The sequence below is a fragment of the Lissotriton helveticus genome, chromosome 12 (genome assembly GCF_964261635.1).
Source record: "Lissotriton helveticus chromosome 12, aLisHel1.1, whole genome shotgun sequence".
Taxonomy (NCBI): domain Eukaryota; kingdom Metazoa; phylum Chordata; class Amphibia; order Caudata; family Salamandridae; genus Lissotriton; species Lissotriton helveticus.
Genome location: NC_136073.1, coordinates 270,172,382 through 270,198,870, shown reverse-complemented (window position 1 = coordinate 270,198,870; position 26,489 = coordinate 270,172,382). Strand labels below are relative to the sequence as shown.

The 26,489-nt window shown below is 56.2% G+C and overlaps 1 protein-coding gene across 1 annotated transcript in view; it reads left to right on the top strand.

Annotated features, from left to right (window-relative positions):
• The window catches only part of DHX38 (DEAH-box helicase 38), a 1,077,951-nt gene that overhangs the window by 22,615 nt on the left and 1,028,847 nt on the right, over positions 1-26,489 (top strand). Inside the window, exon 2 of the mRNA XM_078670369.1 lies at positions 18,844-19,197. Coding sequence (XP_078526495.1) covers positions 18,881-19,197 — 317 coding nt within the window. The 5' untranslated portion in view covers positions 18,844-18,880. The remainder of the gene's footprint in view (positions 1-18,843; positions 19,198-26,489) is intronic.

Sequence of the window (26,489 nt, the reverse complement as noted above, 5' to 3'; positions counted from 1 at the left end):
CTCTCCTCTGTCTCCCTCCCTCGCTCTCCCTCTGTCCTCCCTCCCTCGCTCTCCCTCTGTCTCCCTCCCTCGCTCTCCCTCTGTCTCCCTCCCTCGCTCTCCCTCTGTCTCCCTCCCTCGCTCTCCCTCTGTCTCCCTCCCTCGCTCTCCCTCTGTCTCCCTCCCTCGCTCTCCCTCTGTCTCCCTCCCTCGCTCTCCCTCTGTCTCCCTCCCTCGCTCTCCCTCTGTCTCCCTCCCTCGCTCTCCCTCTGTCTCCCTCCCTCGCTCTCCCTCTGTCTCCCTCCCTCGCTCTCCCTCTGTCTCTCTCCCTCTGTCTCCCTCCCTCCCTCGCTCTCCCTCCCTCCCTCGCTCTCCCTCCCTCTCCCTCCCTCGCTCTCCCTCCCTCGCTCTCCCTCCCTCGCTCTCCCTCCCTCGCTCTCCCTCCCTCGCTCTCCCTCCCTCGCTCTCCCTCCCTCGCTCTCCCTCGCTCTCCCTCGCTCTCCCTCGCTCTCCCTCGCTCTCCCTCCCTCGCTCTCCCCTCGCTCTCCCTCCCTCGCTCTCCCTCCCTCGCTCTCCCTCCCTCTCCCTCCCTCGCTCTCCCTCGCTCTCCCTCGCTCTCCCTCCCTCGCTCTCCCTCGCTCTCCCTCCCTCTCCCTCCCTCGCTCTCCCTCCCTCTCCCTCTCCCTCCCTCGCTCTCCCTCGCTCTCCCTCGCTCTCCCTCGCTCTCCCTCGCTCTCCCTCGCTCTCCCTCGCTCTCCCTCGCTCTCCCTCGCTCTCCCTCGCTCTCCCTCGCTCTCCCTCGCTCTCCCTCGCTCTCCCCTCGCTCTCCCTCGCTCTCCCTCGCTCTCCCTCGCTCTCCCTCGCTCTCCCTCGCGCTCCCTCGCTCTCCCTCGCGCTCCCTCGCTCTCCCTCGCGCTCCCTCGCTCTCCCTCGCGCTCCCTCGCGCTCCCTCGCGCTCGCTCTCCCTCGCTCGCTCTCCCTCGCTCTCCCTCCCTCGCTCTCCCTCCCTCGCTCTCCCTCTGTCTCCCTCCCTCGCTCTCCCTCGCTCTCCCTCGCCCTCCCTCGCCCTCCCTCCCTCGCCCTCCCTCCCTCGCCCTCCCTCCCTCGCCCTCCCTCCCTCGCCCTCCCTCCCTCGCCCTCCCTCCCTCGCCCTCCCTCCCTCGCCCTCCCTCCCTCGCCCTCCCTCCCTCGCCCTCCCTCCCTCGCTCTCCCTCCCTCGCTCTCCCTCCCTCGCTCTCCCTCTGTCTCCCTCCCTCGCTCTCCCTCGCTCTCCCTCTGTCTTGCTCTCCCTCGCTCTCCCTCGCTCTGCCTCTGTCTTGCTCTCCCTCGCTCTCCATCTGTCTGCCTCTGTCTTGCTCTCCCTCGCTCTCCATCTGTCTGCCTCTGTCTCCCTCCCTCGCTCTCCTTCACTCTCCCACGCTCTCCTTCACTCTCCACACTCTCCCTCTGTCTCCCTCCCTCGCTCTCCCTCTGTCTCCCTCCCTCGCTCTGCCTGTCTCCCTCCCTCGCTCTGCCTGTCTCCCTCCCTCGCTCTGCCTGTCTCCCTCCCTCGCTCTGCCTGTCTCCCTCCCTCGCTCTGCCTGTCTCCCTCCCTCGCTCTGCCTGTCTCCCTCCCTCGCTCTGCCTGTCTCCCTCCCTCGCTCTGCCTGTCTCCCTCCCTCGCTCTGCCTGTCTCCCTCCCTCGCTCTGCCTGTCTCCCTCCCTCTCCCTCCCTCGCTCTGCCTCGCTCTGCCTCCCTCGCTCTGCCTCGCTCTGCCTCGCTCTGCCTCCCTCGCTCTGCCTTGCTCTCCCTCGCTCTGCCTCGCTCTGCCTCCCTCGCTCTGCCTTGCTCTCCCTCGCTCTGCCTCGCTCTGCCTCTGTCTTGCTCTCCCTCGCTCTCCATCTGTCTGCCTCCCTCGCTCTGCCTCTCCCTCGCTCTCCCTCTGTCTGCCTCCCTCGCTCTCCCTCTGTCTGCCTCCCTCGCTCTCCCTCTGTCTGCCTCCCTCGCTCTCCCTCTGTCTGCCTCCCTCGCTCTCCCTCTGTCTGCCTCCCTCGCTCTCCCTCTGTCTCCCTCCCTCACTCTCCATCACTCTCCATCACTCTCCCTCGCTCTCCCTCTGTCTGCCTCTCCTTAGCTCTCCCTCTGTCTGCCTCTGTCTCCCTCCCTCGCTCTCCTTCACTCTCCCACGCTCTCCTTCACTCTCCCACGCTCTCCTTCACTCTCCCACGCTCTCCTTCACTCTCCCACACTCTCCCTATGTCTCCCTCCCTCGATCTCCATCACTCTCCCTTGCTCTCCATCACTCTCCCTCGCTCTCCATCACTCTCCCTCCCTCTGTCTGCCTCTCCTTAGCTCTCCCTCTGTCTGCCTCTGTCTCCCTCCCTCGCTCTCCTTCACTCTCCCACGCTCTCCTTCACTCTCCCACGCTCTCCTTCACTCTCCCACGCTCTCCTTCACTCTCCCACACTCTCCCTCTGTCTCCCTCCCTCGCTCTCCATCACTCTCCCACACTCTCCCTCTGTCTCCCTCCCTCGCTCTCCATCACTCTCCCTCGCTCTCCCTTTGTCTGCCTCTCCTCGCTCTCCCTCTGTCTTCCTCCCTCGCTCTCCATCACTCTTCCGCTCTCCCTCTGTCTCCCTCCCTCGCTCTCCCTCTGTCTCCCTCCCTCGCTCTCCCTCTGTCTGCCTCGCTCTCCCTCTGTCTGCCTCACTCTCCCTCTGTCTGCCTCACTCTCCCTCTGTCTGCCTCCGTCTCCCTCCCTCGCTCTCCGTCTCTCTCCCGCGCTCTCCATCACTCTCCCGCGCTCTCCCTCTATCTCCCTCCCTCGCTCTCCCTCTGTCTCCCTCCCTCACTCTCCATCACTCTCCCTCGCTCTCCCTCTGTCTCCCTCCCTCGCTCTCCCTCTGTCTCCCTCCCTCGCTCTCCCTCTGTCTCCCTCCCTCGCTCTCCCTCTGTCTCCCTCCCTCGCTCTCCCTCTGTCTGCCTCTCCTTAGCTCTCCCTCTGTCTGCCTCTCCTTAGCTCTCCCTCTGTCTGCCTCTCCTTAGCTCTCCCTCTGTCTGCCTCTCCTTAGCTCTCCCTCTGTCTGCCTCTCCTTAGCTCTCCCTCTGTCTGCCTCTCCTTAGCTCTCCCTCGCTCTCCCTCTGTCTCCCTCCCTCTCTCTCCCTCTGTCTCCCTCCCTCGCTCTCCCTCTGTCTCCCTCCCTCGCTCTCCCTCTGTCTCCCTCCCTCGCTCTCCCTCTGTCTCCCTCCCTTGCTCTCCATCACTCTCCCTTGCTCTCCATCACTCTCCCTTGCTCTCCATCACTCTCCCTCGCTCTCCCTCTGTCTGCCTCTCCTTAGCTCTCCCTCTGTCTGCCTCTGTCTCCCTCCCTCGCTCTCCATCGCTCTCCCTCGCTCTCCATCGCTCTCCCTCGCTCTCCCTCACTCTCCCTCGCTCTCCCTCACTCTCCCTCTGTCTGCCTCTGTCTCCCTCCTTCGGCCTTTGTCTCCCTCCCTCGCTCTCCCTCTGTCTGCCTCCCTCGCTCTCCCTCTGTCTGCCTCCCTCGCTCTCCCTCTGTCTGCCTCCCTCGCTCTCCCTCTGTCTGCCTCCCTCGCTCTCCCTCTGTCTGCCTCCCTCGCTCTCCCTCTGTCTCCCTCCCTCACTCTCCATCACTCTCCCTCGCTCTCCCTCCGTCTCCCTCCCTCGCTCTCCCTCTGTCTGCCTCTCCTTAGCTCTCCCTCTGTCTGCCTCTCCTTAGCTCTCCCTCTGTCTGCCTCTCCTTAGCTCTCCCTCTGTCTGCCTCTCCTTAGCTCTCCCTCTGTCTGCCTCTCCTTAGCTCTCCCTCTGTCTGCCTCTCCTTAGCTCTCCCTCGCTCTGCCTCTGTCTCCCTCCCTCGCTCTCCCTCTATCTCCCTCCCTCGCTCTCCCTCTGTCTCCCTCCCTCGCTCTCCATCACTCTCCCTTGCTCTCCATCACTCTCCCTCGCTCTCCATCACTCTCCCTCGCTCTCCCTCTGTCTGCCTCTCCTTAGCTCTCCCTCTGTCTGCCTCTGTCTCCCTCCCTCGCTCTCCATCACTCTCCCTCGCTCTCCATCACTCTCCCTCGCTCTCCATCACTCTCCCTCGCTCTCCATCACTCTCCCTCGCTCTCCATCACTCTCCCCTCGCTCTCCATCACTCTCCCTCGCTCTCCATCACTCTCCCTCGCTCTCCATCACTCTCCCTCGCTCTCCATCACTCTCCCTCGCTCCCTCGCTCTCCCTCGCTCTCCCTCGCTCTCCCTCGCTCTCCCTCACTCGCTCTCCCCTCCCTCGCTCTCCCTCCCTCGCTCTCCCTCCCTCGCTCTCCCTCCCTCGCTCTCCCTCCCTCGCTCTCCCTCCCTCGCTCTCCCTCCCTCGCTCTCCCTCCCTCGCTCTCCCTCCCTCGCTCTCCCTCCCTCGCTCTCCCTCCCTCGCTCTCCCTCCCTCGCTCTCCCTCCCTCGCTCTCCCTCCCTCGCTCTCCCTCCCTCGCTCTCCCCTCCCTCGCTCTCCCTCCCTCGCTCTCCCTCGCTCTCTCTCGCTCTCCCTCGCTCTCCCTCGCTCTCCCTCGCTCTCCCTCGCTCTCCCTCGCTCTCCCTCCGCTCTCCCTCGCTCTCCCTCGCTCTCCCTCGCTCTCCCTCCCTCTCCCTCCCTCCCCCTCCCTCCCCTCCCTCCCCTCCCTCCCCCTCCCTCCCCCTCCCTCTCCCTCCCTCTCCCTCCCTCTCCCTCCCTCTCCCTCCCTCTCCCTCCCTCTCCCTCCCTCTCCCTCCCTCTCCCTCCCTCTCCCTCCCTCTCCCTCCCTCTCCCTCCCTCCCTCTCCCTCCCTCCCTCTCCCTCCCTCGCTCTCCCTCCCTCGCTCTCCCTCCCTCGCTCTCCCTCCCTCGCTCTCCCTCTGTCTCCCTCCCTCGCTCTCCCTCTGTCTCCCTCCCTCGCTCTCCCTCTGTCTCCCTCCCTCGCTCTGCCTGTCTCCCTCCCTCTCCCTGCCTCGCTCTGCCTCCCTCGCTCTGCCTCGCTCTGCCTCGCTCTGCCTCCCTCGCTCTGCCTTGCTCTCCCTCGCTCTGCCTCGCTCTGCCTCTGTCTTGCTCTCCCTCGCTCTCCATCTGTCTGCCTCTGTCTCCCTCCCTCGCTCTCCTTCACTCTCCCTCGCTCTCCTTCACTCTCCCACGCTCTCCTTCACTCTCCCACGCTCTCCTTCACTCTCCCACGCTCTCCTTCACTCTCCCACACTCTCCCTCTGTCTCCCTCCCTCGCTCTCCATCACTCTCCCACACTCTCCCTCTGTCTCCCTCCCTCGCTCTCCATCACTCTCCCTCGCTCTCCCTTTGTCTGCCTCTCCCTCGCTCTCCCTCTGTCTTCCTCCCTCGCTCTCCATCACTCTTCCGCTCTCCCTCTGTCTCCCTCCCTCGCTCTCCCTCTGTCTCCCTCCCTCGCTCTCCCTCTGTCTGCCTCCCTCGCTCTCCCTCTGTCTGCCTCACTCTCCCTCTGTCTGCCTCTGTCTCCCTCCCTCGCTCTCCCTCTGTCTCCCTCCCTCGCTCTCCCTCTGTCTCCCTCCCTCGCTCTCCCTCTGTCTCCCTCCCTCGCTCTCCCTCTGTCTCCCTCCCTCGCTCTCCCTCTGTCTCCCTCCCTCGCTCTTCGCTCTCCCTCTGTCTCCCTCCCTCGCTCTCCCTCTGTCTCCCTCCCTCGCTCTCCCTCTGTCTCCCTCCCTCGCTCTCCCTCTGTCTCCCTCCCTCGCTCTCCCTCTGTCTCCCTCCCTCGCTCTCCCTCTGTCTCCCTCCCTCGCTCTCCCTCTGTCTCCCTCCCTCGCTCTCCCTCTGTCTCCCTCCCTCGCTCTCCCTCTGTCTCCCTCCCTCGCTCTCCCTCTGTCTCCCTCCCTCGCTCTCCCTCTGTCTCCCTCCCTCGCTCTCCCTCTGTCTCCCTCCCTCGCTCTCCCTCTGTCTCCCTCCCTCGCTCTCCCTCTGTCTCCCTCCCTCGCTCTCCCTCGCTCTCCCTCCCTCGCTCTCCCTCGCTCTCCCTCCCTCGCTCTCCCTCCCTCGCTCTCCCTCCCCCGCTCTCCCTCCCCCGCTCTCCCTCCCCGCTCTCCCTCCCCCGCTCTCCCTCCCTCGCTCTCCCTCCCTCGCTCTCCCTCCCTCGCTCTCCCTCCCTCGCTCTCCCTCCCTCGCTCTCCCTCCCTCGCTCTCCCTCCCTCGCTCTCCCTCCCTCGCTCTCCCTCCCTCGCTCTCCCTCCCTCGCTCTCCCTCCTCGCTCTCCCTCCCTCGCTCTCCCTCCCTCGCTCTCCCTCCCTCGCTCTCCCTCCCTCGCTCTCCCTCCCTCGCTCTCCCTCCCTCGCTCTCCCTCGCTCTCCCTCGCTCTCCCTCGCTCTCCCTCGCTCTCCCTCGCTCTCCCTCGCTCTCCCTCGCTCTCCCTCGCTCTCCCTCGCTCTCCCTCGCTCTCCCTCGCTCTCCCTCGCTCTCCCTCGCTCTCCCTCGCTCTCCCTCGCCCTCCCTCGCTCTCCCTCGCTCGCTCTCCCTCGCTCTCCCTCCCTCGCTCTCCCTCCCTCGCTCTCCCTCCCTCGCTCTCCCTCCCTCGCTCTCCCTCTGTCTCCCTCCCTCGCTCTCCCTCTGTCTCCCTCCCTCGCTCTCCCTCTGTCTCCCTCCCTCGCTCTCCCTCTGTCTCCCTCCCTCGCTCTCCCTCTGTCTCCCTCCCTCGCTCTCCCTCTGTCTCCCTCCCTCGCTCTCCCTCTGTCTCCCTCCCTCGCTCTCCCTCTGTCTCCCTCCCTCGCTCTCCCTCTGTCTCCCTCCCTCGCTCTCCCTCTGTCTCCCTCCCTCGCTCTCCCTCTGTCTCTCTCCCTCGCTCTCCCTCGCCCTCCCTCGCCCTCCCTCCCTCGCCCTCCCTCCCTCGCCCTCCCTCCCTCGCCCTCCCTCCCTCGCCCTCCCTCCCTCGCCCTCCCTCCCTCGCCCTCCCTCCCTCGCTCTCCCTCCCTCGCTCTCCCTCCCTCGCTCTCCCTCTGTCTCCCTCCCTCGCTCTCCCTCTGTCTTGCTCTCCCTCGCTCTCCCTCGCTCTGCCTCTGTCTTGCTCTCCCTCGCTCTCCATCTGTCTGCCTCTGTCTCCCTCCCTCGCTCTCCTTCACTCTCCCACGCTCTCCTTCACTCTCCCACGCTCTCCTTCACTCTCCCACGCTCTCCTTCACTCTCCCACGCTCTCCTTCACTCTCCCACACTCTCCCTCTGTCTCCCTCCCTCGCTCTCCCTCTGTCTCCCTCCCTCGCTCTGCCTGTCTCCCTCCCTCGCTCTGCCTGTCTCCCTCCCTCGTTCTGCCTGTCTCCCTCCCTCGCTCTGCCTGTCTCCCTCCCTCGCTCTGCCTGTCTCCCTCCCTCGCTCTGCCTGTCTCCCTCCCTCGCTCTGCCTGTCTCCCTCCCTCGCTCTGCCTGTCTCCCTCCCTCGCTCTGCCTGTCTCCCTCCCTCGCTCTGCCTGTCTCCCTCCCTCTCCCTCCCTCGCTCTGCCTCGCTCTGCCTCGCTCTGCCTCGCTCTGCCTCGCTCTGCCTCCCTCGCTCTGCCTCGCTCTGCCTCGCTCTGCCTTGCTCTCCCTCGCTCTGCCTCGCTCTGCCTCTGTCTTGCTCTCCCTCGCTCTGCCTCGCTCTGCCTCTGTCTTGCTCTCCCTCGCTCTCCATCTGTCTGCCTCCCTCGCTCTGCCTCTCCCTCGCTCTCCCTCTCCCTCGCTCTCCCTCTGTCTGCCTCCCTCGCTCTCCCTCTGTCTGCCTCCCTCGCTCTCCCTCTGTCTGCCTCCCTCGCTCTCCCTCTGTCTGCCTCCCTCGCTCTCCCTCTGTCTCCCTCCCTCACTCTCCATCACTCTCCATCACTCTCCCTCGCTCTCCCTCTGTCTGCCTCTCCTTAGCTCTCCCTCTGTCTGCCTCTGTCTCCCTCCCTCGCTCTCCTTCACTCTCCCACGCTCTCCTTCACTCTCCCACGCTCTCCTTCACTCTCCCACGCTCTCCTTCACTCTCCCACACTCTCCCTCTGTCTCCCTCCCTCGCTCTCCATCACTCTCCCTTGCTCTCCATCACTCTCCCTCGCTCTACATCACTCTCCCTCGCTCTCCCTCTGTCTGCCTCTCCTTAGCTCTCCCTCTGTCTGCCTCTGTCTCCCTCCCTCGCTCTCCTTCACTCTCCCACGCTCTCCTTCACTCTCCCACGCTCTCCTTCACTCTCCCACGCTCTCCTTCACTCTCCCACACTCTCCCTCTGTCTCCCTCCCTCGCTCTCCATCACTCTCCCACACTCTCCCTCTGTCTCCCTCCCTCGCTCTCCATCACTCTCCCTCGCTCTCCCTTTGTCTGCCTCTCCCTCGCTCTCCCTCTGTCTTCCTCCCTCGCTCTCCATCACTCTTCCGCTCTCCCTCTGTCTCCCTCCCTCGCTCTCCCTCTGTCTCCCTCCCTCGCTCTCCCTCTGTCTCCCTCCCTCGCTCTCCCTCTGTCTGCCTCGCTCTCCCTCTGTCTGCCTCGCTCTCCCTCTGTCTGCCTCGCTCTCCCTCTGTCTGCCTCACTCTCCCTCTGTCTGCCTCCGTCTCCCTCCCTCGCTCTCCGTCTCTCTCCCGCGCTCTCCATCACTCTCCCGCGCTCTCCCTCTATCTCCCTCCCTCGCTCTCCCTCTGTCTCCCTCCCTCACTCTCCATCACTCTCCCTCGCTCTCCCTCTGTCTCCCTCCCTCGCTCTCCCTCTGTCTCCCTCCCTCGCTCTCCCTCTGTCTCCCTCCCTCGCTCTCCCTCTGTCTCCCTCCCTCGCTCTCCCTCTGTCTCCCTCCCTCGCTCTCCCTCTGTCTCCCTCCCTCGCTCTCCCTCTGTCTCCCTCCCTCGCTCTCCCTCTGTCTGCCTCTCCTTAGCTCTCCCTCTGTCTGCCTCTCCTTAGCTCTCCCTCTGTCTGCCTCTCCTTAGCTCTCCCTCTGTCTGCCTCTGTCTCCCTCCCTCGCTCTCCCTCGCTCTCCCTCGCTCTCCCTCGCTCTCCCTCGCTCTCCCTCGCTCTCCCTCGCTCTCCCTCACTCTCCCTCTGTCTGCCTCTGTCTCCCTCCTTCGGCCTTTGTCTCCCTCCCTCGCTCTGCCTCTCCCTCGCTCTCCCTCTGTCTGCCTCCCTCGCTCTCCCTCTGTCTGCCTCGCTCTCCCTCTGTCTGCCTCCCTCGCTCTCCCTCTGTCTCCCTCCCTCACTCTCCATCACTCTCCCTCGCTCTCCCTCTGTCTCCCTCCCTCGCTCTCCCTCTGTCTCCCTCCCTCGCTCTCCCTCTGTCTGCCTCTCCTTAGCTCTCCCTCTGTCTGCCTCTCCTTAGCTCTCCCTCTGTCTGCCTCTCCTTAGCTCTCCCTCTGTCTGCCTCTCCTTAGCTCTCCCTCTGTCTGCCTCTCCTTAGCTCTCCCTCTGTCTGCCTCTCCTTAGCTCTCCCTCTGTCTGCCTCTCCTTAGCTCTCCCTCGCTCTGCCTCTGTCTCCCTCCCTCGCTCTCCCTCTATCTCCCTCCCTCGCTCTCCCTCTGTCTCCCTCCCTTGCTCTCCATCACTCTCCCTTGCTCTCCATCACTCTCCCTCGCTCTCCATCACTCTCCCTCGCTCTCCCTCTGTCTGCCTCTCCTTAGCTCTCCCTCTGTCTGCCTCCCTCGCTCTCCCTCTGTCTGCCTCCCTCGCTCTCCCTCTGTCTGCCTCCCTCGCTCTCCCTCTGTCTGCCTCCCTCGCTCTCCCTCTGTCTGCCTCCCTCGCTCTCCCTCTGTCTCCCTCCCTCACTCTCCATCACTCTCCATCACTCTCCCTCGCTCTCCCTCTGTCTGCCTCCCTCGCTCTCCCTCTGTCTGCCTCCCTCGCTCTCCCTCTGTCTCCCTCCCTCACTCTCCATCACTCTCCATCACTCTCCCTCGCTCTCCCTCTGTCTGCCTCTCCTTAGCTCTCCCTCTGTCTGCCTCTGTCTCCCTCCCTCGCTCTCCTTCACTCTCCCACGCTCTCCTTCACTCTCCCACGCTCTCCTTCACTCTCCCACGCTCTCCTTCACTCTCCCACACTCTCCCTCTGTCTCCCTCCCTCGCTCTCCATCACTCTCCCACACTCTCCCTCTGTCTCCCTCCCTCGCTCTCCATCACTCTCCCTCGCTCTCCCTTTGTCTGCCTCTCCCTCGCTCTCCCTCTGTCTTCCTCCCTCGCTCTCCATCACTCTTCCGCTCTCCCTCTGTCTCCCTCCCTCGCTCTCCCTCACTCTCCCTCGCTCTCCCTCACTCTCCCTCGCTCTCCCTCCCTCGCTCTCCCTCCCTCGCTCTCCCTCCCTCGCTCTCCCTCCCTCGCTCTCCCTCCCTCGCTCTCCCTCCCTCGCTCTCCTTCCCTCGCTCTCCCTCGCTCTCCCTCCCTCGCTCTCCCTCCCTCGCTCTCCCTCCCTCGCTCTCCCTCCCTCGCTCTCCCTCCCTCGCTCTCCCTCGCTCTCCCTCGCTCTCCCTCGCTCTCCCTCGCTCTCCCTCGCTCTCCCTCGCTCTCCCTCGCTCTCCCTCGCTCTCCCTCGCTCTCCCTCGCTCTCCCTCGCTCTCCCTCGCTCTCCCTCGCTCTCCCTCTCCCTCCCTCGCTCTCCCTCCCTCCCTCTCCCTCCCTCCCTCTCCCTCCCTCGCTCTCCCTCCCTCTCCCTCTGTCTCCCTCCCTCCCTCTCCCTGTCTCCCTCCCTCGCTCTCCCTCTGTCTCCCTCCCTCGCTCTGCCTGTCTCCCTCCCTCTCCCTCCCTCGCTCTGCCTCGCTCTGCCTCGCTCTGCCTCCCTCGCTCTGCCTCGCTCTGCCTCGCTCTGCCTCCCTCGCTCTGCCTCGCTCTGCCTCCCTCGCTCTGCCTTGCTCTCCCTCGCTCTGCCTCGCTCTGCCTCTGTCTTGCTCTCCCTCGCTCTCCATCTGTCTGCCTCTGTCTCCCTCCCTCACTCTCCTTCACTCTCCCACGCTCTCCTTCACTCTCCCACGCTCTCCTTCACTCTCCCACGCTCTCCTTCACTCTCCCACGCTCTCCTTCACTCTCCCACACTCTCCCTCTGTCTCCCTCCCTCGCTCTCCATCACTCTCCCACACTCTCCCTCTGTCTCCCTCCCTCGCTCTCCATCACTCTCCCTCGCTCTCCCTTTGTCTGCCTCTCCCTCGCTCTCCCTCTGTCTTCCTCCCTCGCTCTCCATCACTCTTCCGCTCTCCCTCTGTCTCCCTCCCTCGCTCTCCCTCTGTCTCCCTCCCTCGCTCTCCCTCTGTCTCCCTCCCTCGCTCTCCCTCTGTCTCCCTCCCTCGCTCTCCCTCTGTCTCCCTCCCTCGCTCTCCCTCTGTCTCCCTCCCTCGCTCTCCCTCTGTCTCCCTCCCTCGCTCTCCCTCTGTCTGCCTCCCTCTCCCTCTGTCTGCCTCTGTCTCCCTCCCTCGCTCTCCGTCTCCCTCCCTCGCTCTCCGTCTCTCTCCCGCGCTCTCCCTCTATCTCCCTCCCTCGCTCTCCCTCTGTCTCCCTCCCTCACTCTCCATCACTCTCCCTCGCTCTCCCTCCGTCTCCCTCCCTCGCTCTCCCTCTGTCTCCCTCCCTCGCTCTCCCTCTGTCTGCCTCTCCTTAGCTCTCCCTCTGTCTGCCTCTCCTTAGCTCTCCCTCTGTCTGCCTCTCCTTAGCTCTCCCTCTGTCTGCCTCTCCTTAGCTCTCCCTCTGTCTGCCTCTCCTTAGCTCTCCCTCTGTCTGCCTCTCCTTAGCTCTCCCTCTGTCTGCCTCTCCTTAGCTCTCCCTCTGTCTGCCTCTCCTTAGCTCTCCCTCTGTCTGCCTCTCCTTAGCTCTCCCTCTGTCTGCCTCTCCTTAGCTCTCCCTCTGTCTGCCTCTCCTTAGCTCTCCCTCGCTCTGCCTCTGTCTCCCTCCCTCGCTCTCCCTCTATCTCACTCCCTCGCTCTCCCTCTGTCTCCCTCCCTTGCTCTCCATCACTCTCCCTTGCTCTCCATCACTCTCCCTCGCTCTCCCTCTGTCTGCCTCTCCTTAGCTCTCCCTCTGTCTGCCTCTGTCTCCCTCCCTCGCTCTCCATCACTCTCCCTCGCTCTCCCTCACTCTCCCTCGCTCTCCCTCACTCTCCCTCACTCTCCCTCACTCTCCCTCTGTCTGCCTCTGTCTCCCTCCTTCGGCCTTTGTCTCCCTCCCTCGCTCTGCCTCTCCCTCGCTCTCCCTCTGTCTGCCTCCCTCGCTCTCCCTCTGTCTGCCTCCCTCGCTCTCCCTCTGTCTGCCTCCCTCGCTCTCCCTCTGTCTGCCTCCCTCGCTCTCCCTCTGTCTGCCTCCCTCGCTCTCCCTCTGTCTGCCTCCCTCGCTCTCCCTCTGTCTGCCTCCCTCGCTCTCCCTCTGTCTGCCTCCCTCGCTCTCCCTCTGTCTGCCTCCCTCGCTCTCCCTCTGTCTGCCTCCCTCGCTCTCCCTCTGTCTCCCTCCCTCGCTCTCCCTCTGTCTGCCTCCCTCGCTCTCCCTCCCTCGCTCTCCTTCTGTCTCCCTCCCTCGCTCTCCCTCTGTCTCCCTCCCTCGCTCTCCCTCTGTCTCCCTCCCTCGCTCTCCCTCTGTCTCCCTCCCTCGCTCTCCCTCTGTCTCCCTCCCTCGCTCTCCCTCTGTCTCCCTCCCTCGCTCTCCCTCTGTCTCCCTCCCTCGCTCTCCCTCTGTCTCCCTCCCTCTGTCTCCCTCCCTCGCTCTCCCTCTGTCTCCCTCCCTCGCTCTCCCTCTGTCTCCCTCCCTCGCTCTCCCTCTGTCTCCCTCCCTCGCTCTCCCTCTGTCTCCCTCCCTCGCTCTCCCTCTGTCTCCCTCCCTCGCTCTCCCTCTGTCTCCCTCCCTCGCTCTCCCTCTGTCTCCCTCCCTCGCTCTCCCTCTGTCTCCCTCCCTCGCTCTCCCTCTGTCTCCCTCCCTCGCTCTCCCTCTGTCTCCCTCCCTCGCTCTCCCTCTGTCTCCCTCCCTCGCTCTCCCTCTGTCTCCCTCCCTCGCTCTCCCTCTGTCTCCCTCCCTCGCTCTCCCTCTGTCTCCCTCCCTCGCTCTCCCTCTGTCTCCCTCCCTCGCTCTCCCTCTGTCTCCCTCCCTCGCTCTCCCTCTGTCTCCCTCCCTCGCTCTCCCTCTGTCTCCCTCCCTTGCTCTCCATCACTCTCCCTCGCTCTCCCTCTGTCTGCCTCTCCTTAGCTCTCCCTCTGTCTGCCTCTCCTTAGCTCTCCCTCTGTCTGCCTCTCCTTAGCTCTCCCTCTGTCTGCCTCTCCTTAGCTCTCCCTCTGTCTGCCTCTCCTTAGCTCTCCCTCTGTCTGCCTCTCCTTAGCTCTCCCTCTGTCTGCCTCTCCTTAGCTCTCCCTCTGTCTGCCTCTCCTTAGCTCTCCCTCTGTCTGCCTCTCCTTAGCTCTCCCTCTGTCTGCCTCTGTCTCCCTCCCTCGCTCTCCCTCGCTCTCCCTCGCTCTCCCTCACTCTCCCTCGCTCTCCCTCGCTCTCCCTCCGTCTCCCTCCCTCGCTCTCCCTCCGTCTCCCTCCCTCGCTCTCCCTCCGTCTCCCTCCCTCGCTCTCCCTCCGTCTCCCTCCCTCGCTCTCCCTCCGTCTCCCTCCCTCGCTCTCCCTCCGTCTCCCTCCCTCGCTCTCCATCACTCTCCCTTGCTCTCCATCACTCTCCCTCGCTCTCCCTCTCCTTAGCTCTCCCTCTGTCTGCCTCTCCTTAGCTCTCCCTCTGTCTGCCTCTCCTTAGCTCTCCCTCTGTCTGCCTCTGTCTCCCTCCTTCGGCCTTTGTCTCCCTCCCTCGCTCTCCCTCTGTCTCCCTCCCTCGCTCTCCCTCTGTCTCCCTCCCTCGCTCTCCCTCTGTCTCCCTCCCTCGCTCTCCCTCTGTCTCCCTCCCTCGCTCTCCCTCGCTCTCCCTCTGTCTCCCTCCCTTGCTCTCCATCACTCTCCCTTGCTCTCCATCACTCTCCCTTGCTCTCCATCACTCTCCCTTGCTCTCCATCACTCTCCCTCGCTCTCCCTCTGTCTGCCTCTCCTTAGCTCTCCCTCTGTCTGCCTCTCCTTAGCTCTCCCTCTGTCTGCCTCTGTCTCCCTCCCTCGCTCTCCATCACTCTCCCTCGCTCTCCCTCGCTCTCCCTCGCTCTCCCTCGCTCTCCCTCGCTCTCGCTCACTCTCCCTCTGTCTGCCTCTGTCTGCCTCTGTCTCCCTCCTTCGGCCTTTGTCTCTCTCCCTCGCTCTGCCTCTCCCTCGCTCTCCCTCCGTCTCCCTCCCTCGCTCTCCCTCCGTCTCCCTCCCTCGCTCTCCCTCCGTCTCCCTCCCTCGCTCTCCCTCCGTCTCCCTCCCTCGCTCTCCCTCCGTCTCCCTCCCTCGCTCTCCCTCCGTCTCCCTCCCTCGCTCTCCCTCCGTCTCCCTCCCTCGCTCTCCCTCCGTCTCCCTCCCTCGCTCTCCCTCCGTCTCCCTCCCTCGCTCTCCCTCCCTCGCCCTCCCTCGCTCTCCCTCCCTCCCTCGCCCTCCCTCCCTCGCCCTCCCTCGCTCTCCCTCCCTCGCCCTCCCTCCGTCTCCCTCCCTCGCTCTCCCTCTGTCTCCCTCCCTCGCTCTCCCTCTGTCTCCCTCCCTCGCTCTCCCTCTGTCTGCCTCTCCCTCGCCCTCCCTCGCTCTCCCTCGGGCTGCCTCTCCCTCGCTCTCCCTCGGGCTGCCTCTCCCTCGCTCTCCCTCGGGCTGCCTCTCCCTCGCTCTCCCTCGGGTTGCCTCTCCCTCGCGCTCCCTCGGGTTGCCTCTCCCTCGCGCTCCCTCGGGTTGCCTCTCCCTCGCGCTCCCTCGGGTTGCCTCTCCCTCGCGCTCCCTCGGGTTGCCTCTCCCTCGCGCTCCCTCGGGTTGCCTCTCCCTCGCGCTCCCTCGGGTTGCCTCTCCCTCGCGCTCCCTCGGGTTACCTCTCCCTCGCGCTCCCTCGGGTTGCCTCTCCCTCGCGCTCCCTCGGGTTGCCTCTCCCTCGCGCTCCCTCAGGGAGGGAAATGTGTGTCTTTCCTAAGCCCCCCAACACTCACCCCAGTGTATGTCAGGGGAAAGGAGATGTGTATCTGGAATATGTGACATTATTCCGCATGTCATTATTCCGCATACCAATACAACGCAATTTTTATTCCGCAGATACCATTACTCCGCATTTTTCCATAACGATACCAACATAACTAAAAAAACTTTCTGAAATGTAAAAGGACATTTTATAACGCATCTTTTTAGCACGAATGCTTTTACAACGAAAATAAATATGTGAAATGCTTCGAGGCACTCTTGTGAGTCAACACACATAACCCATTCTCTTCTGATTCAAAGCAAGTTTTTACAGGGACCGCTAAAGCTTGTTTTGGCTCAGAATAGCACCTCGAGGACAACTTGACACCTACACATTGACTGTTAACTTCCCACTTTAAAATGATGTAAGCTCTCATGTATGTACGAGCTATGCCATTGTAGGTGACTGCATGGTGTGTATTGCGCAGTTGGCAAGTTATCAGCCAGAGCCTGCTCATGTTGCAATAAACGGGGACATCTCTTCCCTGCTTATTTATGTAATATCCTTTTTTTCTGATTTTGCTCTGCAAAGTATGCGATATAATTGTTGGCACCCACGTGAGACATGATGGTGCATTTTATTTGTTGCTGCCTTAACTCTTACGGGCTCCGCGTTATTTTATGATTAGGTTTTTTTCTGCAAGCCCTACTGCAGAGTACCAGGAGCTGGGGAACCGGGTTTGAGTCTCGGCAAGGACGTGCCACATCCTGTGATTCTGGTCCCTACCGTGTATCTGTCCTAAGCCCCAGCCTTTCAAAGCAGCTTTGAGGGGAGCAGCAAAGCTCAGCAGCATCGGTGACAACAGCAGACACCGGACTCTGAAGGGAGGACGAGTGAGGGAGAAGGGAAAGGAGAAACATAGATAGAGTGCATTGGATGTGGGAATGACGAGAGCGATGCTCCAGGGCATTGAAAGTTGAGCCAGAAGGGAAAGGTGTTTTCAAACAAATATTTATTTATTTGATTTTAATTAAAGACAAGAAAAACAGGTATGAGCACATCAGGTTCCGTAGGATTACAATAGTTGTGGACAGCTTGTATCAATAATGCGTATGCTATGACATGGCATGCACATATCTGTGCAATACAGGGATTCGCTCAGTACCTCTGTCTCCCTCCCTCGCTCTCCCTCTGTCTCTCTCCCCCTCTTCCTCCCTCCCTCTCCCTCTGTCACCCTCTTCACCTCATCCTGCCTGTGTGTGCCTGGGCTGAGACAGCTTACGGGCACACACAGCCGCACCCGAGCAATTGACAGGTCTTTAAAAGCCCATTCCCATGTTAATGAGGCTTTGTTCACCTTGTAGGCCCCTGCAGCTCCACGGAATCGCCCGGCCCCGGCCCCCACAGAGCAGCAGTCTCTTGACTCGCGCTGCCGCAGGGATGTTTGCTGACACTCTTAAAAAAATATATATATTAAAACACGGGTACGATGTTTGGAGGGTGCGCGGGCCGCCAGGGAAGGCTTGCCGGGCTGCTGGCGGCCCGCGGGCCGTACTAGGAGTACCCCTGCTGTAGATGATGGCGATTCCTCCTCTGGTTTGGTTGACGGAGTCCTTTCGGGTGATCTTGTAGCCATCCGGGATGGCTATGGCGATGTCGGGGTCTGAGGAGGCGTTCATCCAGGTTTCTGTGAGGAAGGCGATGTCTGGTGCTATTGTGTCGAGGAGGTCCCAGAGTTCGACAGCGTGCTTGTGGACGAAGCAGGATGCACTTGAGATGGTGGTGGTTGTTGTTGCCTGGTCCGGGCGGTGGGGTGCAGGTTTGGACGCAGGTGAATTTGCAGATTTGGCAGGTGAAGGGTCTTTGGGTGCGCTTCTGGGTGGCTTGGTAGCAGGCGGCTGGTCGGCAGGTGTTGAGTGCGTGGAAGGTGGTGGTGTCGTATCTCAGTCGGGTTTCTTGGTTTCGGCGGGGGGCAGGGGTTCTGGCGCTGGGCGCGGTCCAGGCACGGACGGGCGCAGACGGGCTTGACTTCGGCGCACCCGCTTCGCGGCCTCCGTATGAGGGGCTATGGGAGTGAGGAGCACCTGGGAGGTGGGAGCGGGGCGGCGAATGGGGCACCAGGGGGCGGGCCTCAGGGAGGCAGCGGCGGGAAGCGCGAGGGAGGGGAGCGGGTGGGGGGCAGGGAGGGGAGGGCACAGGGCACCAGAGGCGACAGTCGGGAAAAAACAACAATCAGAGGCAGAAGAATAATAAACAGTAAACAGTGGCAAAAAGGAAAAACAGTCCGAGGCAGAAGAGAAAAGGACGGGATCACAGGTAACCAAGTGAGGACACAGCGGGACAGCGGCATATGGGGACTGTGTGGCGGCTGAGGGGGGGCGACCTACCTGGTGACAGAGTCAAATGATGTTTGAAGCTCAGTCTGTGTCGCTGGTGCTGGCCAATATTATTTCATCTATGTGTTGTATGAGAGTGGTGGTTAGTGTCAACTGAAGGTGCCTAGATGTGCTTTTAGTGCCTGCAAATAAAAATAATTATTTTAGTACGGTAATGATTAATCTTCTTTTCCACAATGCAAAGGTTTCCTGTCACACCATCAGCCACTAAAAATCAACATGTGGCATTTTCACGTATTATTTTAGTGCGGTAATGGTGAATCTTTTTTGTCAAATGCTGCACACCACTGGCCACTGAAAATCAACTTCATGTGGAACTTTCACATTACCAAGTACAACACACTATACTGTCCCTATGGCCATATTTATCATTAGACACCTCTCATATAATTTAATTATACACATCCATGGTACTTCTTACCAGGTCTCGACGACTGTGTTGCCTCTTGAGTTATTTTGGTCTAGCCAAGTTAACCTCGTGTCTCTGGGTACTGGTGATCCCCCTCAGACTGTGACCGCAGGAAACTCCATCCCCTCTGTGAGTAGCTACTCCAAAGACATTCGGTTCTCCAGCAGACCACTTGGCAGCGGCTCCTTCTGGTCTGTCTGGATTAACTTGGTGGATTTCCAACAAGCCCCCAGTCTGTGCATGCACAAATCAGGTAAACTTGTCTGTTAATAAGAGATAGCAATCAAACAGCTGTGGAGATATATTTATTTAAGCTTACGCTTGAGAGGTACAAAGCTGTCGACATCCAAGTATGCTCTGCCAGACTTAGCTGACCCAATCTTTTTATACCAATTGAACTTCATTGACCTGAACTGAAATGGCTGTGAGATGTGTGCAAATAACAGATTTTGTAAGTTAAGCTTAAGCCAAACACTAATGGGAATCTTATCAAAACATTAATACATTCTCACAGTGCTAAGGACTGGTGCAATTTCGCCATCTGCAGTTTATTGTCCTTTCAGATCTATCTGATACTTGAGTTATTGAAAACAAAAGTGAAGCTAACCAGAATAAACGGCTCAGGACTTTTACACTCCTTGGCCTTATTACAAAAGCCATGGTTTGTACAGCTGCATGGCTCATGAAGACAGCACGAAATCATTGCATGATAGAACAGTTGCTCGATTTCACATTTCTGCTCCTACACTAGTATCTTTTAAATGATTGATTATGAAGATCAATGTTTAGCAGTGCATTTGATTTGATCTGAATTTGGAGAGTATGTGGACATGAATGTAGGATTTCAGTTGATTTATATTGAAATTGATGGGGTCGTGGGACAGTCATTGGTTTTGGTTTGTTGTGTACACTATTTACTCCTTGTGTTTAAGAATTCATAGCGTGTGCAGTTAAGTTGTTTTTTACAGTGTACACACAAGATTTGCTTAGTACCACCAGTATGAATTTGGAACATAATTGACCTGAGTGGTAAACTTTAAACAACATTCCCCTTACTGGAATTCAAGCCCAGAAACGTAGTCATGTGCCCTGCTCTTGCGTTTTCCAATTAAGCTGCTTTGTTTGCTAGGATTCCAAATGTGTGTCTTTTTGTTTTCCAGCTGTTTGCCACAGTGAAGTCTGCCGCAGGGAAACATCATGGACGATGATGTCTCTCTCCATCGCCTTGAAGGCATTAATGCAGAGGAGCAGGTCGGAGGTCTGGTCATCAAAAAGAAATGTGCATCTGTTGAGCAGCATGTGTTTAAAACTCCTGCTCCTCGGACTTCCCTACTAGGGTTGGATATTCTGGCAGCTCAGAAGAGAAAGGAGCGTGAGCAAAAGGAAGAGGAGACGCAGGAAGAGAAAAAGAAGTCAAAAGTGTCCTCTTTCAAAGACTGGGAGGAGGGCAAAGAGGATCAGGGCACAGATGAAGACTCTGTGGACAAGTCCAACAGAAGCAGCAAAAAGGATAGGTAAGGCCAGAGAGTCTCCATTTCCTGGTTTCCTTATTTTGAATCTTTTTCCAGAATGTGTTTTGGCAGTGTAGGAAGGAAGATAAATCAATAATTAAAAGTAGGACAAGTGTAAAAGCTTTAAAATTATTAGAGTATTGGTCTCCAACCTTTCTGTAATGACCTACTTCTGATAAGTGAAAAATGTGAGCTTACTGAAGGCCAAGTAACTTGCGCATTCTTACCAGGCACCACTTCGCCAAGCTTCATTGACTTTAAACCTAATGTCCATGGAGCCCGCTACTACGGGTTGAACAAAATATTGTGACTAGTGGTACTACGATAGGGCTGCCATGTGCGTCAGTGAGTGCATGGTCTGTGGGGATACATGAACAGGTGTGTGAATGAATGGGATATATGTGTATTGGTGCCTGAGAGCTGTGTTGTGTACGTGTGCTTGTGGCACAGGACATAGCTTTCAGCAAATGTGCCACCATTACATGTACAATTTAAAGTGCGGAAAAAGGTTCTGTGAAAATTTTCATAATAAAGAACATTTTTCAGCACTTGATGAACCATTTTTCGCCACTTTAAATTTCTCCCATTTAAAAAGAAAAATGGCCGTATTTTTTCAGTTATATGAATGACTGCGTGTCTACCAGCCACTAGGAGCGAGATTATTGAAATGAAAGAAAATTCAACTAAAGCGTTAACTTTGTTTATGTGCATTACATAAAACTCATCATTTTCATTTTCTCCCATGTCCTTGTCTTTACAAACATGAGGCATTTTACTCCCAGTGGCCTGTAAATATTGTGCCATATTTCTAATGGGAAAATAGTCATTTATTTATATGTGAAGAATTCATTTGTAAAGAAACCTGCTTCATAAAACATTAGGACTTAATTATCTTAATTCAAATGAGAGAAAAACATTAAGACAATGTTTTATAGAAAAGTTTTTCTACACTTTAATTTTCTCCCATTAAAAAAAAATGACTGTATTTTTCAGTTACAAATATGTCACTGTGTCTACCAGCCACTGGGAGCAAGATGCCTGCTGTTTGTAAATGGGACACTTTGAAAAGGGAGAAAATTCAAATTAAGAGTTAACTTAATCCCAGAGCCAGACGTTTAGTAGGACAAAAGCAATACTGAAGCAACCACAGTGGATCCAAAAGAATTGTCTTGCCATCCTGTTATCTCCCCCATTTCAAGTGTGCCCCAAAGGGTTCTATGTAGCTCCACTAGACCTGTCTAGCAGGATTTAACACTCAAGCAGGTTTTGACACTTTAGTGTCAAAAAGTACGCCCCAGCCTCCACTATCCTTATCTTGTGGGGGATACAGAAACGTCCTCGCTGACCATTCAGGTCAGCCTTTTATTCTAGGGTTTTTTTTTTTTACACCAATTTGCTTCTGTTCAATTCTAATAACTGACTGGGAGAAGCTAGAGGGTCTATGCAAATTGGCCTCCAGGAACTTCAGGCGGGGAAAATGTAACTTTCTAAACGTTGCTTTTCCTAAATATTAATTTACATTTTTTATTTTATTACATTTTCATTAAGAACGGGCAACAGCAAAGTACATTGATTGCATACATATCCATTGGGACAGAGATTAGGGTATGATTATCAGGCATATTCTCTCATAGCGTTTATTGTGATATTGTTGAGAGTGCGATTCTCACATTCAAATGTCCCGATATGAATGTACCATGTATCCACCCCGATCGAACCTCGGGGTGCCTAAAAACAGGGGAGGAGAAAGAAGAAGGCGGAGAAGGGGAGGGGCGTTCTCTCTGGCCATGAGGGAAGATATGTGCGAGCCGTGCCAGCATATCCAGCACCATCGCAGATGGGTTGGCAGTTCCCCCACATACCCTACTCGTCCGCAATAGGTGCTATGGTTTGGTCTAGGGCGTGCGATCAAGGTAACTCTGCAGCGGTTCCCATATATTCTGAGGGCGTGCCTATGCAGGCATTAATTCCCAAGATTGCTATAGCTGATTGTGGGCTCATGCCGCATCCTTGAGCCAGTCATTCATAAGTGGGCTTTGCCTTCGTCCCCACCACATCGCAACTCGTTGCTTTGCCAACAGTATGGGAAAAGCCGCCAGTTTCCTAGTCTCCACAGGCACCCTGCACACATATCCGAGTAAAGCAGTCAAAGGGGAGCTTTCAAACCTGCATTCTAGCATCGCCTCAACCACATCAAAAGTACACCCCCAGTATCTCGCGATGTCCGGGCAGGCCAAGTGCAGAAAGACACCTCCGGCGCCCGGCACCGCACGCAGCACGCATCCTCACTCAGGCCAGCTCTATGCAACCACGCATGAGACCTATACAGTCTATGAATGAACTTGAAATGAATTAGCCTCAGTCTGTAGTTAGATGACATCTCCCTTGTCTGCGCGCAGCAGTATGACAATGCGCCCTCCACAAAGGGGACTCCCAGTATCTCCTCCTACTCACGCTGTGCTGGGGGGACACTTATCAGTGACACACGCTGCATCCCGGAGTAGAGCTGAGTAATGAGTTTACTTGGTGAGTGGTTCTCCAGGAACTCTTCCAACACCTGGAACGTTGGTGGCGCTATTGGGAAGGAGTCCAAGAGTGTGCGCAGCGCTGCTCTAAGCTAGTAGTATGTCAGTCTGTCAGGAGGCCTGAGCTCTCAAGTGCGCTGTCTGTGAAGATAAAGGTACTGTCTGGAAACATCTGCACCATCGCGTGGAGCCAAAACTTCCGTAATCTTTGGCATACCCCCGTCTCTGTAGTGAAGGGTAGTGCAGGGTGTCTTGGGAGTATTATCGAGGGGGCAAATAGTGTCTGTAGGCGCACCCTGCGTCTAAGTTCCTGCCACACCCATACTGTGCAACCAACCGTATTCACCTCTGTGCACAGCCGGGTCTGCCTTTCCTAAATATATATTAATAACATCCAACTTCTCCATTGATTTGGATTTTTTATAACTATTAAAATAGTTTTTTAATTATTTTCTAGGTTGTCCCATTCCTCGGATACATTATTGGCATTTTAATCTGTGCTATGGTTTTCTACATGGGACAGCTAGGTCTTCCACAATGAAAATATATTTTGGTTGCTAGTTGCTGTAAGTATATGTTAACATCAAATTTCCACATATCCTACTTTTAAAGGCCAAGCAACCTGCCTGGTGGGCTATAAGTCTTACATAGGGGTGAATAATTAATATTTAAAGCAATGTTTTTACATGTCAGAAGAGTTTATTTTGACACATTGAACTGCAGGTTTTCCACTGCTACAATCAGGGTACAATGGGTAGGCCAGAAGCCATGTTTGCACTGTCACTGTAGTGGATGCCACAATAGGTGCTGCAGTCCACTAGTGGCATTTAACTTCCAGACCCATGGTGTATTTTGTACCACCTACTATGGACTTCTAGGCAATTTAAATATGCCAATTCAACAATGTAAAAAAGGGTAGCACAGGCAATTTACCACTGTATAGCGGGGTAAAATGCCCAGAGTCCTAAAGCCAGCAAAAATATAGGGTCCAGCAAAAGGCTTAAAATCCGGGGTGACCTCACAGAAAAAATGGCTTCCTAAACAAACCATCCATGTTTATTTATGTATCTTGAGTATTCTTTGTTGCTTGAAATTTCACATAAATAAAAAGATGCACTTTTCACTGTAAAGCCCATCTTTGTATTGGGCAGCAACAATGGTTTTGCACCTTGTGGCACAGTGCTGCTAATCATGATCTTATGTGTATATTACAAGAACATTTCAGGTTGAAACTTGGTTAGAGTTCTTTGAACCTGCTTCTAAGACTCACTGCGTCCCAGGCACTGGTTACTTAGTGTCAGCCCCCTTTCAGCTATTAATTCTGGAAAGTGATATTCTAATTTTTGCTTAGTCCATATTAATGTTTCCTCTTCACGGGCTCGATTGTTGCACTAGGTGTATTAATGCGCCCATGGATTGCTTCACACTGTTTGTGCTCAGCTCATTGCCTTCTCCCATGCACGATCTGGCATGAGTTCTTCTCAGAAGAGGTTCTGCAGGCAATAGCACCAGGATTGCATGATCTGCAGATGCGCTGCTCAGAGCACCAGTGTCTCCCAGCTGGGTTTTTTTGCACAGACCCTGGCATGATCTAGTTTTGTTGGGTTTCGGTCTGTGGGTCCCTACGTTGCAGGGCAAAGTTTCCCTGAGGGTTCCTGCCTCTGCATCCTAGTTCCATTTGCTTGCATTACCATGGGAAGTGTGAACAGAGTGAGAGGATTTAATTTTGATTTAAATTCTTTATTGTATTGTTAATAAAAACCGTTACAATATGAAATGCAAAATTATTTTAAAATATGTAGAAAAATACTTTCTTATACAAATGTTAAAACAACCGTTGATTAAAATGGTAAAGAGCACTGGTGTTCTTGATGTCCTAATGATTCAAAGAGCTGGTTCAATATTCAGAAAATACGAATTAAGAGTTCAAGAGATACAAGTTTGTATTCGCTCTTTGGAATTTTTTTTTAGTATTAATAACATTTAAGTGTTCGACAAATGAATTGTGAATCCACGGAGTCCAACGCCTGTAGAATCGCTGAGCGGCATGTGCGAATTCCTTTTTCATTAAATTTTGCCTTTAGTAAGCTCCGGCGTTCACTATCCAATGCAGGACAAATGCAGATCAAGTGAATAATGTCTTGTACAACAGCACCACATAGGTTACACTCCTTTGGGCCTGGTGTCCTCCAGCCAGGTTGGTCGGCGTTTGTTGGCAATTTGCCCATACGTAGGTTTAGGTATTTTAATTTGAAATGTGATGGAAAGGCAAGCCCTAGATAGGCTGCAGGTGCCGGCTTTTTGTAGGACTGTATTATCATCCAAGCGTGTGAGCGATGTCTCAGGGTTGTTTTATCATAGATCAACGAATGAATGTTAGCTGCCTTTTTTACAGCCTGCTTGAATAAAGCTACAGGTAACTTCCTTTTTCACAATGGCGCCAACTCAGTGATTTCTAGGGAGGAGTTTAGGTACTTCGCGTACTGAGAATTGGGATTGCTTTGCATGGCTTCCCAAATGGCGAAGTTAATTTCTGTTTCGCGGTTCAACCAGATGCTATACCAAAATTTGACTGTCGCATATTTTTTGTGCAATGTTTAGGACTGCAAGCCAAATTCGAGCCGAACCTGTGCGGGTGAGGCGTCACATGGTAAGCTAAATACACGTTTATGCACTCTTGTTTGTATTTTATCTAAGAGCAGTGCACTCCTTCCACAATGTACCATACTGCCATAAGCTATTGTTGGAAGTAGCTTGGCTTTGATGACTGTTGGGAGGGGAGTGAACAAAAGGCCTTTTAGCTGCTTAGATAAACTGCTGAATGCGTGTTGTAGGGCTGTTCCTTTCTTCTCGATGGCATCAAAATGCGTGGAAAAGGTGAACCGTCTGTCCAGGTGTATCCCCAGATACTTGTAGCTTTCCACTACTTCCAGATTCTTATTGTCAATTATGAAGTTCAGCGGTTTTGTACGGCGATGGGTTATTATCATGACCTTTGTTTTCTTACTGTTTATTTCCAAAAAGTTCTGTTTGGTGTATTCAGCCTGTTCTTGCATGAGACGTTGCAGTCCTATTTTCGTCTGGCTGAGGAGAACAACGTCATCTGCATAGGAAAGATGCGTGAGGGGCAATTTTCCTAGCCGTGGAGGGTGCGCATTGATCCCGTCTTGGTGTCAGATCGGCCATGAATAGGTTAAACAGATGAGGGGCCAAGACGCAGCCTTGCTTTAATCCTTCACAAGTTCTGATCTTCCGCGTAAGCCGATGGCCATTATCAATCTTTACCTGCATCCAGGTATTGGTGTATAAGTCCATTATTGGATTTAAGAATTTAAGATCGCATCCGGCAGGCCCTGCTGCTTCAGTTTGTCCCAAAGTAATTGTCGGCTAACACGGTCGAAGGCCGCCTTGAAATCCACGAAGCATAAGTTTAATGCTTGATGATTTTGCAGGCTTTTTCGGCTATCAGGCTTATTGCTATGGCGTTTGCCATGGTTCCTATGCCGCGACGAAACCCTGACTGATTTACGGGCATTTTGTTGTTGTCATCGGACCATTTTGTGAGGTCGGTTAACTCCAGTGAGGTGTAATACTTGGCCTCGGCGTCAATGAGCGCTATCAGACGGTAATTTGCAGGATTTTCGGTCACCGCCTTTATATATTGGGTTGATAATAGCCACTCTCCAGCTTTCCGGGATCCGACTGGTAATGTTTATCGTCCGGAACAGTTTGTTGAAGTGACTGGCCCAAAAGTGGGGATCTTCCTTTTAAAATTTGCCTAGGGGACGCCATTCGGTCCTGGTGCACTGTCTTGCCTGCTTTTATTTATTATTTGTAGTATTTCTACTTCCTCATATGCTTGTGATATGTAGTCTGGTCCTTTCTGTTTGTTATAAGAGATATTTATCAGATCGAAAACTGTTGTCAACTGGGTCTCTGCGTTATATGTTTTAAATACAGGGATTACTGTTGATTGCACGGATGTCATGGAGTTTATTGAAAAGGTATTGATTAGATGCTGCACCCATGCCATTTCTGTGATGCAGGTCGTGCTTATAGTGTTTGCAGGTCTGTTCAATGAGTTTACTTGCAGCCAGAATGCTCTTGGAGTTGGATTTTTTTTGCATTGAATAATATTTTTGTCCAGAAGTTGGTAACCTCATTTTTTTTTCTCATTCCAAATTTGTTTCTTGTATAGTTTTTTATGGAACGCACATCCTGCCATACTTTGGATTGTGGGCTGTGGCCTTGTGCTCTCCTCACGGACTGTCGCAGACGCCTTCTCAAAGAGCGTGTTATCTGGCTGAGATGGCTGTTATTCTTTTCTTTGTGCCTTGTTTTGACGTTGACTCCAGACTTCGGTAATTTATTCACAAAGGCAGTCCATGTTTCAACGGTCAATTCATTGTCCAGGGTAAGCGTTTGCATTAGGTTCTTTGCATCCAAAGCTATTTGCGGTAGTGTGACACTCGTCCACCTTAAGCGTTTCAAATTTATTATTGACATTTCCCCTGCTAGTATTGGGGCATTTAGATGTTTGGGAGGAGTTAGTTTGATTTCGATATGCTGAGCCGAGTGATCACTATCTGGAGAGCATATGATTTGAAACTTTTTGATTAATCCAAGGAGTGGGAGGGAGACTATGGTGTAATCCAGGATTGTGCTTGAACTAGGACCAATGTAGGTACTACTGGCAGGTCTGTCCTGTTTTATTCTCCCTTTTAACACTCTCATCCCTTGCTGCTCGAGCTCCCACATCAGCTGTCGGCC